At 35.2% G+C, this 13,046-nt stretch overlaps 1 protein-coding gene across 1 annotated transcript; it reads right to left on the minus strand.

Annotated features, from left to right (window-relative positions):
• Window positions 1–6,139: 6,139 nt before the first annotated feature.
• Window positions 6,140–7,151, minus strand: LOC149201509 (abscisic stress-ripening protein 5-like). Its single transcript, XM_089399758.1, has 2 exons — window positions 7,007–7,151; window positions 6,140–6,767 (listed from the first exon to the last, which is right to left on the minus strand). Exons 1-2 carry the CDS (start codon window positions 7,037–7,039, stop codon window positions 6,585–6,587), a joined length of 216 nt encoding a protein of 71 aa, XP_089255884.1. The 5' UTR covers window positions 7,040–7,151; the 3' UTR covers window positions 6,140–6,584.
• Between the last annotated feature and the right edge of the window lie 5,895 nt (window positions 7,152–13,046).

The following is a 13,046-nucleotide window of genomic DNA, read 5'->3' on the forward strand; positions in this document are numbered from 1 at the left end:
CTGTGTTTTTTGTGGACAAGCTCTTCCCAAGGTCTGATGATGGGCTTGGTAAGTGCAAGCTGAACTTTTGCATCTGCATGTAACCTTGCTACTTTATGGGATTCTGTTTCAATCTTCTGAACAAGAACAAGTTCAGAGTGACTCCTCTGTTTTAATTCTTCTTGTTGTAGCTGAGATTCAAGCTGCAAAAAATCAATTTTCTCTTGTGCATTTTGTAGATAGACCTAAATGTCTGTGAGAGAAACTTTGCTAACTTTTAGTGTATCATGATTAGTAGAAAATATTAGAGTTTTGAGGAACTCTAATACTTCATTGATTCTGGCCATTTTTTTTTAATATCAGAATTACACCTTAAAAAATTGATCACAACTACTACTCAATGCAGAAAAGTAATACCCACTAGCAATATCATTTATAAATGTGCAGCAAATGATCAGTGTGCAACCAGCAAGCACCAATTACAATCCATTAAATTAAAATAAGACTTTACTCATGAGCAGCACTATGTTCTGAAAATACAACTGACTAAACTTTTCTCCACAAAAGATTACTTTTAATAAACACATCCCTTGACTCTGCTAAACTCAGCTCACAAGGGGTAAATCAACCAGTAGGTAGTAAACTTGTTCCTTCTCTCTTCTAGAATAGCGTCCAAATCAACACAGAAAAACTCTCCAAATGTGGTACCTTGTGGAGTGTGTTTAAACTTTAACTAGCTGTGAACAGAGGGAAACTTGGCCCTTATTTAACAGAATTCAGCCACAAGAATGATGCCAATTCTCAGCCCACAGAGAAGCCACACTTTCAACATTTTAACTCGAGGGAAATTGTCCCTTTTCACAAGGACTTCGCACTAACTCTGTTTAACAATGGAATTCGTCCTCACAGGCCTAGATTTGGATTTATGTGCTCAGACTATCATGAGATCTTTCAACCTGGGATAATTGCATGAATATATTTGTAGTGATGTACGCTGCTACCAGAGGTGCCACGCTTCAACTAGTTCATGATTTGCTATAGGACAAGTCCACGTCCCTTTATCAATAATCCCCTTGACTGATATCACACCAGCAGTAAGTCACACTTCCCACAGTCAACAAATAGACTCAGATACTCTACCTAGTGAAAAGAATATACAGCCACACACACAGCCTCTAAATGGCATCCAAACTGAGACAAACTCATTCTGGTATGGCAGAAATTGACCCAGAATACCAACAGACCAACCAATAGCAATATATTAGGTAACTCGTCCCCTTTCTCTTCAGAAAACTCTTGCTTGCTATGTCCGCTACCCAATAATAAAATTGAAATAACTCAGCTCACTAAGAGGGTAAAAATCGTGCCACTGGTGTATAGAAACTCGTTCCCATAACTTCTATGAGACCGATCTTGAGTGAATCAAAACATTCGAATCTCGAATAGCTTTTTTTTCTGTCTTAACATGCACCTTTGTGATTACCTCCTAATGAACACAAAAAGGAGATAAATATTCAAACAAACACTTTACTCCACCGGCATCATAATGGTTGTAAATTTCCATAACGAAAGAAAGGCGTTTCACATAGATGTCCTCCTCAACTTTTCAAATGACGATATTGGAGGCCGCGACAGATATGTTGCCTCAGGCCATGCTCATTCCCTCAATAGACAAGCTCGAGCAGAATCCCTTAAAGCGGTCATAGTAATGGAGGATTGGCTCAACTATATTAGTTGAAGTAGGCCCTCGCCTTTCATTTCCTACTACATGGTCAGCAAACGCTGTATCAATATGCAAGGCCTATACATTGACTGAAGTCACTCGCATAGAAAGATCAAGGCGATATTTGTTATGTCAAAAAATAAATGCCACTACACTGCAACAAAGCCAGCTAGATGACTTCGTGGCAATGGTCCATGATAAAATGACAGAATGTATTTACCCCTAAAAGCTATTATCTTTTAAGACAAATGTTATGCCGGAACCTGTCGTTCAGGTGCCATTACTCGAGAAAGGAAAGGAAGCTTTGGAGATTAACAAACAAATGGGACTTGTTTTTGATGATTTTGACTTGGAGTATTACATGAGGCCTTTTCTAGATGATATCAAGTGCAACCCCAATTGCTCTACCAAATGCACCCCTGAACTGAGACTTACAGTCTGCAGTAGGCAGACCAACACCGAACAAAAATTGTTGTTTGACAGACAGATGTAGAACAAAGTTCGAGTTCTGCAGCAAATTGTTTAAGCCATGACATAGCCTTTGCTTCTTCACTTTGGAAAGCATCCGTGACTCAATTGTCACTCGTAGATCTTCGTTGAACTTGATATGCAACCCATCAACCATCTAATATTCTCAGCTTCACACATGAAACTAGGCCATAAGTTCTCACGCAGTGTCTATTTCATGTTTCAATGATACAAATATATGGTACAATTATGAAGACAGACCTGTATTTTTTTAACTGAACACAAATGCTTATTTCATTGATCCGCCTAGATGCTTATTAAAGCAAGCACGCGTTATTATAGATCTATGCCACAACACATTTACAACAGCTCCATGTTCACCATTGAGTGAGTGTTTTAATGGAAAATGTGACTCATGCAAGACTCATACCGATTACCATGGTTGTTCTCTTCCCATGACTAGATCACCTTTGGTGGTACCTGGCACAGAAGAATGCAGACACCACACATGTACTATTCCAACTAACTAGTGTCCATATTTAGGACCAACATTCATTGCAGAGAATAACAATTGTTCTAAATATCAATGCTTCGCTTCACTCTACCATGTTAATCTCACAATTCAAAAAAGGAATTCTTGAAATGCAAATGGAATGCTATACTTCATCAACACATTCGAGTAACGGGCAGGATAGGTGCATAGCTTACTGACACTCAACACATCCCTTTGTCCAGATTTTCATTATACGTATATTCTGCACGTTAAATACCTCTCATACTTGCAATTCACGCTAGAAAAGTTACACCAAATCAGTGGAGCATCAAGTTCCCTATGGGCGAGCATAAAATGAGGAATAAAATGCTCAATTCTGACAAGCAGATAGGGCATTAATTAATGTTGTCAAGAAGACTGTTGGACTAGCAAAATCTGAGCAATTTAGAGGCATATTTGACAGGTACCAAAAAGGACTTTCATTATTTATGTAGGTAACACTCCTCTAGAAATTAGTAGATTGCGTTGGATGCCCAGTATTGGTCCCACAAGACATTCGAAGAGGAAAACGCGCTCAGGCATCAACAAGTTCAGAGTGAGGACAAAAATTGGTTGTTGGAGAATGTATGGAGTGCAGGTCTGGCAAGGGTCAGTGTTGGTATTTCTTAAGTGTGCAGAGAGTAACTACAACGAAATTACCAACATTACTATTGCATAAATATAGCAAAGGCGTAGAGAGGTAGACAGAGAATTTATTTTTCTGCACAGAAAGGCCATAAAATAAATGGCTCAAAGTAATTATGCAGGGCAGGAATACGCCTCCTCTGATACCATGTTAAAGACACACATGACAAAAATAGTATGAAAGATAGAACATGAGAGGACATTTTTATTAACAAATCATATACATTTATAGTACATGGTTTGACCATTGGGTTTCACATCCCAAGGTCTCTTGGACTTCCTTTGTCTATTTGGCTTACACACTAACCCATCGAGGATTAGGTGTCCAACAATATCACATTAAAATATATAACATATAAATGGTATCTATAAATTGAGATCTATTTTACTATATAAATTGAAAGAAGTGCCACAATCATATAGTCTTGCTCTTGAAAAAGATAATAAATTGATACATGAAGTAGATTAACTAATTCATTATTGAGACACAAGGACATGCATAAATTTTGTTGGGTAGTAACCACTACCAAGTCTAAAAATTTACACTTTTGCTCGTAGAGAAGTGCTCAAAATATAAATAATGGTGGGTACTCAACCTTAAAATGTATATTTATTTATATCTTATTTATATCCATTTTTTTATTCAAGGAGCTGCTTAAATTATGAGGGGAAGTAACTTATTGTAAATATATTATTTATGTTAGTATCAATTGTTTTCAAGGATTTTCTTTTTGTATTAAAAAATCCATACACAAATATCTAAAGATCATGCATGAATATTGGAACCATATCCATAAATTACGGCATAAATATGTGATGTACTTATCCATATAGCATTATTAAAACATTCTTTCTAACTATAATACCATTATGATTAGTTATGTTTTATCCGAGTTGTATGGACTCATTTTGGAAAATAATATTAGCCTTTGGCTTGAAATCCTGGTAAAAGAGCTAAAGGGAAAGGTATATTTAGGAGACATTAGTCAACTATAAACCATATTGTTACTCCTAGAATCATTTCTCAGGAACGTCAATAATATGATTGATCTCTTATGTTATTTTTTTTAACATTAGAAAGGATTAAGCTATGGAAGAATCTAGAAGAGATAAATAGTTCCTCTCGAGCTAAGGGTTATTGTGACTAGGCTATACAAGGATGTTACTATGAAACTCAAGACCAACTCTTGTTGGTTAGAAGAAATTACATGCAATATCATAGTTAAGCAAGAATTTCCCTTATCCTGTACCTTTTTGTCATTGACATTAATCAGCTAGAAGAATTTCTCAAAGCTATAGGATGTGATGGACCGACACTATTATGGTAATTATTCTTCTCCTTTATAATGACAATATCATTCTTTTAGCCAAAAACCATGATGATCTGAACAAGAAGCTTAGAAACCTCCAAGGCTACTACTAGAAGATGGGTATGACTATTAACACCGACAATATTAAAGCCATGATAATTAGATCCAAAAAGATCAAGTATGATAATTTCATTTATGATAATAGCAACTTAAAGAAAGTTTCTTCATACAAATATTTGGGGATTGCCATCCATGATCAACTCAATTGGAATTACAACAATGAGAAAAAGATAATTGGAGGCTGAAAAGTTTATATGGGTTTGAAAACAATTGTAAGTCAACAAATCCTTGGGCATGTACTAAAAAAAATTCTCTTTGAGATTTTCATCACCCCAATATTCTTATACGTATGTGAGGTTTGGGGTTGCAATATTTCTAGATAATCGTGGAAGAAGGTTGAGCGGATCTAAAAAAAATAAAGAATATATCTAAAACCTTTCAATATTTTAATAAATCATAATAAAAACAATAGACATGCTTTTTTATTTCCAGTTGTATTTATGCACTTATTTTAATTAAGCTACTATTTTCTATAATAAAATAATTTATAATATAAATATAGTTTTTAGTGATATAATTATTGGGATTATGAATATGAAAACAAATTCAATTATTTAAAAATCAATGAACAAATGAAAGCAACTTTTGCTGAAAAACCAATGAAAAAAATTAAATCTCTTTAGAAAAATCATAATTATGAAAAATCCAAAATTTCCTCATTGGATTTTTTCTAAAATTTATATATGATTTTTTGGATTATCTTTAAATTTTATATAATCATTTTTTAATGAAAAAATAAACGCAACATTTAAAAAAAATCATATTCATATAAATCTGAAAACATATAAAAAATATGCAGGTTCGTAAACGTCTCTTTATTATACAGGTTCCATAGGGTCCTTCATGCACTTCCTATTTCTCATAGGTTGAGTTCACTTCTAATTAATTCAGGTGTTCAATCTCCACAGGGTACAGAATGCAAGGGAGAAGATAATACATTGAAGGCCGGCAGGAACGTGCTTTAGATTTAAAAAAAACGATTGGGATTTAAATAAAACTAGCAATCTGTAATGGAAAACTCAATTTACTATATTGTCACTTATTTTCGGCGCCTTCTTAAAGGGTTCCTTTACTAAAATTTATTTCATTTCTCTAATTTCAATGTTACTGTTTAAAATTAGCATAGAGTTATTTTATTTTAAATAAGCATTTAACACTAGAGTTTAGAGTTTTGAGGTTATATAGTAAAATTTCAAATTTACAAAATTACAAATCAAGTTTAGAAAATTACAAGTCATAAGCGGTTGAATAAGTATCCCGTACTATAAAATAAGTCAAAATAGATCAAAATTTTCCAAATCTTTCTTATTGCTCAAAACTTTTCCAAATATTTCTTATGGTTCAAAAGTTTCCCGACCGGCATTGGCAGAAATAATGACTACGATGGTTGACATAGATTCCAACTAACCTGCTCTAAAATTTTCTGACAGCACAACAGCAATCATACGATCCATGCATAGGTCAATAGCAAGAACTCATAAATTATTCACCACACACATTTGTATTTTAGGATCCAATCCGATCATATTGATATGAGAGACAAGTTGAAAAACTACTGGATAGGAAAAGACAGAGAGGGGAAAGATCAGCTGCCCTCAGTTTGATCTGTATCTCATAACAGCATACCATATGCAACGAAGGCAGCTGAGAGAGAAATCAGCATGAAGGAAAATTATTCTAAATACATTGGAAGTTGCAGTAAAGGGCATCTAGTAACAGCACACCATATGCAACGAAGGCAGCAGAGAGAGGAATCAGCATGAAGAGAAATTATTCTAAATACATTGGAAGTTGCAGTAAAGGGCATCTAGAAGAGGTGGTGATGTTTTTTGCCTTCAGCTTCTTCTGCTTCCTTTTTAGTCTCCTTCTTCTCGTGATGCTCGTGGAAGGCAAACCCTCCTGCTCCAACCGCAGCAGCTGCAGCAATCTCCTCCTCAATCTTGTGCCTGTGTGCGTGCTCAGGATCCTTCTTTGCTTCGTGCTTCTCGTACTGCATTAGAATATTTTCATATCAATGTGGCCGTTCACTCAGAGTTTTGCATACTAAAATACAGATGACTAAATCTAGAAAACTAAAACTATAATTTAAAATCAAAATCTGACTTGATCCCTCTCCTCCGAGTTAATATGGCTTTATTCTATGACCAATTCTCAGAATTCTAAAATTCCAACATAATTATTATTTTCCAAAATAAAAATAAGATCCAGACTAAATGATGAATTTAATACTAGTGCAAACGCTCCAGCGGCTACTGCTCCCATTTCACCCAAATGCTCCTCGCGCTTATGCTTCTTCTCCTCCTTCAGTGCTTTCTCGTGCTCTAGTTCACTAGAGTTAACACTCTCCACAGCATAAACATCTGCAGTCTGTGTCACCTGCTCATCACCATACGTTGTTTCAGAGTAAACAACCTCCGTGGCGGCGAACTGGCTTTTCTCTGGCTTCTCATGGTGGAAAAGGTGGTGATGATGATGTTTCTCTCAGACATCTTCACAAAGATTTCAAAAGAAATGAATCAGATCACAATAACTACACCCTAACAAGAAGTCAATAGCTTAGCGGAGATGAGTTGATTGGAGGGAAGGGAGCTGGGGATTGCTTATATAGTGGTCGTTGGATATTAAACAAAGAATAGCGCGTGGAAACCGCTCTTACGCGGAAGATGAGAGTCGGCGAGAACCAGAATGGACGGTGCCCCCTATGTTCGACTTTCTACTTTTGCAAAATTTATGACGCGGACGGGGCAACTGGGAAAGGTGAGTTAGGGAGTTTTCTATAATGCGATTTTTTGGAGATTCCGGTGACGGAATCCGGCGGAAGAAATTGAGATTAAATCTTGATTTGTTGCAGTTAAAATGGTTTTTTAACTGCATATTTGGATTCAGCACCCTTGAAAACCCCTGGGACGCTTTCATTGTGCAGAAACTAGCTATCAAACTTGTGATTCCAATAAATTCCTGCTTGATTTCGACCGGAAAAACCCGCCAGAAAGACTTTCAAAAAGTCGCGTTATAGACCACTGCGTGAGTTAATCGAAGGTCATCGTAATTTGATACCGTGACAATTAAGTTTTGACAGTCTTAATTTACTGGGGAAGGTGAGCTAATCCATGGTCATCGTAATTTGATGCCGTGACAATTAAGTTTTGACACAGTCTTAATTTATAAGGGCCTGCAAAAGGCGAGTTAATCGAGGGTCATCGTAATTTGATACCGTGACAATTAAGTATACACAGTCCTAATTTATCAAGGCCTGCAAGCATGTGGGGGCGAATTTAATAAAGAGACCTCTCACGGAGAACGTGGGTCATGCGTAATGTGTATCTGAAATATTTTTGGTTTTGTTGAGTTCATGCATTCTACCTTGATTATTTTAAAAGCAGACGTTCTTACTAAATGCAGTTACGTCGGTGGGGCCTCTTCCTCGCTTGAGCCAGGATGATTCCATTTCGAATTTCTTAATTAAACTCTCAAAGTACGTTTGTTGTCACCCACAACTCTCTAGGCACCACCTGCTGCAAGAAGCTACCGCGTGGAATCCTTTTACTAATTAAAATTGGCGGCCACGGACAACACAAATTTGTTTGTTTTTTTCTGGCTGGAATTTTTTGAAAAATATTTTAAAAAATTTGCAGTGTTTGAATCGTTTGTTTATGATACAAATGGATTCAGCACCATCAAAAATTTGTTCAAAATCCTGAAGTTTGACAACTGTAACTGAGATTTTTGAAAACAATTGTCATAATCTGGTGAGAATTTCTATTATTTTCTAATCTGTGGGTTTTTTTAGAGATTATTAAAATTCAGTTCATGTTTTTATGTGTTTTTCTAGTGAGGAAATTATTATACCCTTTAACCATTTAGTTTTGCTTTGACCTGCATATTAGTTTGGGTATGATCAAAAATTTCTGCCACTTATCTATAGTTTGACATTAAGAATTCAGTTTTTGTTAATTTTCATTATTATTTAACTTTATTTATTTGTAGATTGATTGATTGAGGTCTTATTATAGGTTCTTTAGTAACTTCCATTTTTGTTACTTACTAATTTTTTGTTTTTTGATTTATTTAATTTTTATTACATTTTGATTTTTATTGTTGTCAATTTTCTATTATTTCCATTTTCATGAATTATAATTTTTTCTCCATATTTTCAATTTAAAATAGCTTATTATTATATTAAAAACACACACACACACATATACATATATATTAAAGTGTATATATGTTAATATAAACAATATTAGTTAATAATATTTCCTATTTTTTGGTGATGTCATTCAACAATACAACATTTTATTAGTTGTTTTATTTTTGTGATGATTTTTTTGTTTTATTATCTTTTAGTTTAATTAAGTTATATTTAAGTTAAGTGGCAGGTGCTATGTACTATGTAGCCCTTGGTTATTAATGTCTTTCATGCAAGCATATGACCTCAGAGATTCAATTCATGCTTTTATGTGTTCTTCCAGTGAGGGAATTATTTATTAATGTTTTTCATGCAGACACGACCTCCATTCCTTTTTTAAAATTTGAAGGTTTGGAAGGTTTTCAAGTATTATTGATCTCCAATTTGATGTGATGTGAAGCAAGGTGAGGTTCTCTAAGCCTCATCTTTCCGGTGGATCTTACAAAACTATGCTCAGAATTAATGAATCAAACACATCCATACAAGATAAGATATAACATTGCAACATTCACTTGTATTATCATGAAGCTTGATAGCCTTTTAAAGAGATTTACAAATACATATTTAGAAATTTCCTCTTATGTTGTGAGTTGCCAAATAGAAAAAAGTTAAATGAATAATTTAGATATTGTCTTTCTTGATATAAGTTCCATGGGACTAGATGTTTCCTTCCTTATGAGATATTACCATTATGAGCTAGGCAGCCTAGCTACCCAATTATTTTCAGTGTCCCTGGAACACATTAAAAGGATTTTAAGACTTCGCACTCAAGTTTGGATTTTATGGCACTAATACAATTTGTAGAGTAATTCTTAATTTTAATATATTTGAAAATGAGCTTAATTGCGCAAAAGTGGTTAAGATATGTGGAAAAACATAGAAAATAAATTTAAATATATATATATATATATAGATATATGAGTTGTTTTTAGTGAGATTTTTTGGAAGCTTTTTGGTAGGTTTTTCTTATTTAATTTCTCTAAAATTCTATAGGAATTTATTGAAATCACAAGCTTGATGGTAACCCCTACACAATCTAAGTACCCTAGTGTTTTTAAGGGTGCTGAATCCATATATACTGTCAAAAAACCAGTTCAAATAACACAAATCAAGATTTCACCTCAAATTTTTCTGCCAGATTCAGACAATGGAAACTTCAAAAAATCACACTAAAGGCAACTCTCATATATATATATATATATATATATATATATATATATATAAATTGTTATGTAAATGTAGATAGTTAAATAAAAGAAATTTCCACTAACACGGATTATAAATTTTCACCTATTTTTACTTTCCAAATGGGTTATTAATATTTGTGGAGCTACTCAAGATGGGGCCATCGCCCACATCACCAGTTTTTTCATTGTGTGGATCTGTGAGAGTGAGACAACATGATGGAAAATGACATCAATAACAGATATGTGTTAGTTCAAAAGCAAGAGCGTGTACTGCCGGTATGTTAATCTATTCTTCCAAACTAAATGGCACAATGTTTGTTGATTCACAGAAACTAGATCTCATTTGTATATCCATTTTCCTATTCAACTGTCTTACAATATATTGGCCGATTCACCCACGCTGGATTGATAATGACTAATGGACTGCATATGCATATTAAACGGGATCTGGAACATAAATTGGAAAAATTCTTTGCAAGAGTTGGTATTGAGGCCTCCGATATGCCAACAACTATGTAGAAATTATCCAATCATGCAAAAGAGATTGTTGGAAACAACTAAAATCCAAGAAAAACATTTGAAACAAGGCAAATTGAAACTTGTGCAACAACGAATGAAAGGAGGAGATAAATTAAAATCAAACATGGGTGCTGAAATCACCATGCACACATAGGTAGTTACCTTTTCTATGCATACATTGACAAAGAGATCATTTTCTATAGATATTTACTTTGGTTAGGAAGAAATTTGATTGAATGATTTATGTTTGAAATCTTTAACATGCAAACATCAACTAAAACCGATTCGATATGCAATACTATAATGAAGGCGTTCCAATAGTGATTAGGGAATTTGATATGAGAAATCTGTGTAATGATGACTTGAAGTTGTTGGACACCTAATCCTCTAAGGGTTGGTGTGGAAGTTGAATAGTCTAAGGAAGTCCAAGAGACCTTGGAATACGAAACCAAAGGTCATATGAATGTATTGTAAATCTATATCATTTGCTAATAATAGATATACTCTCATTCTTATCTTTAATATTATGTTGCTGCCATGTATGTGTTTAACATGGTATTAGAGCGAGCGTACTCCTGCCCTGCTCATATTTGAGCCACTTGTTTTATGGCCTTTCTGTGCAGATCATTTCTTCCATCAGTTATGCATTTCATGAATGTTTTCTCAACTAAATTATAGTTGCAACCTTTGCCATTGTTCCATTCTTTACAGGATATAGAATATGATTAATTCATTCACTGCATTCTAATGCCTAGTCCCATTCACTGCATTGTAAAACATATGCTTCACTCTCCATAATCTTCCTGAATTTCGAGACAAAACCATGAAGCCTTGTTTTTCAACTGCTGAATTCCACCTAAACCATTTTCAGTGCCTGTAGGAGAAGAAGAAAAAGTTGCACATGAAGAAGAGACGTTAAATCTTGGAAGCAAAAGAATGCTAGACATAGCCACGATCTTAATGGAACGCCAATCCCGGCTAAGAATGAATCACTATAGCCATGACCATGAGAAATGGTGACAACACTCCTGTTGGCGCTAGAAGGAGAAGAATTTCAACATATTTGCTTTAAGGAAAGAAATGATATTCGACATTCTGCAGAAGGAACGAAGGGAACGAGATGGGCAGAGGAATTGGGAGCGGTAAAAAAATGGTAAGGGTTCTGAGTAATTTCATTGTAATTCTCTCATGGCTACACAGGTCAATTATATAAATACCGAAGGGACTGAAAAGGTTAGACAAACTGTTGTAATCAAGCCGAGAGGTCCAAGACTCTGTAATTTCCATTTTATTGAATATCACAGTCGATTAATATTAATGATTAATATTGAGCTTAAGCGTATTTATTAAAATATGAATTAAGCACGTGGGTAGTATTCGGAAAGTGGTAAGCGGTATCTCACGTGCCCTGAAGGCTGGAAATGGTATTCCTAAATTTCACACGATTAACCTTAGCAGGCAACATGTAGCATGATAAAACCACTTTTCTCGCGCACTCTTGACTAGATATCGGTCGTGCAAGATTTCATGTGAGATTGCGCGGCAGCCATTCGATTGGACATGTCCCATTGACGGTGGAGATTGTCTGGGTTAGTTGTTGAGCAGACAACACGATATCTATTGGATTTGGAGAAGTGAGATCAATGGCGTGGATTGAACTGCTTCATAAAAGGAGAAGTCAACAAGGGACCTACAGTGATTGGTCAGACAAGCGGGACCCTCAGGGGAAAATAACATGCTGTCTCCATATATAACATGTTGTCTCCATATATAATGTTGTCTCCCCATATATAACGTTGGTATATATACAACATTGTTTGACTTCGACATCTACTCCATTTGGTGCAGCGTCTACTACAGCGTTTGGGAGCAGCACAAGATTTGGAATCACTCCATCTCCTTTTGGTCAGAGTTTGTCTTTTGGAGCTCAATCAATAACTCCAACATTTGGCAAGCTGAGATTTGGACAAACTACCTTTGGTGGACAGCGTGGAGGTAGTAGAGTAGCACCGTTTACAAGTACAAATGAGGCAACGTCAAGTCGCACACGGAAGATCAACGACGTAGAAACAATTAAACAACAAAGAACGAGAACCGTTGGATTATCCAGATCAACGGACGGGATTGATAGAATAGGATCGGCGAAGATCTTATCACCCAAAACAAAGTCAAGAAGTGAAGGGATCAGATTAAGCCACGTGACAGAAGAATAATGGAGTGGTCTACGAAAGCAGTGAGTAGTATCTCGCACGGTCTCAAAATGGTAAACGGTATTTTACAAATTCACACGATTAACCTGAGGGGTTTACATGTAGCACACCTAAAACAACTTTTCTCGCATGCTTTCAGAGTAGTAACTATTGTGCTTGTTATC

This window comes from Pinus tabuliformis, chromosome 2_1 (genome assembly GCF_031772625.1).
Source record: "Pinus tabuliformis cultivar Carrire ecotype Pingquan chromosome 2_1, CPIR1, whole genome shotgun sequence".
NCBI lineage: Eukaryota > Viridiplantae > Streptophyta > Pinopsida > Pinales > Pinaceae > Pinus > Pinus tabuliformis.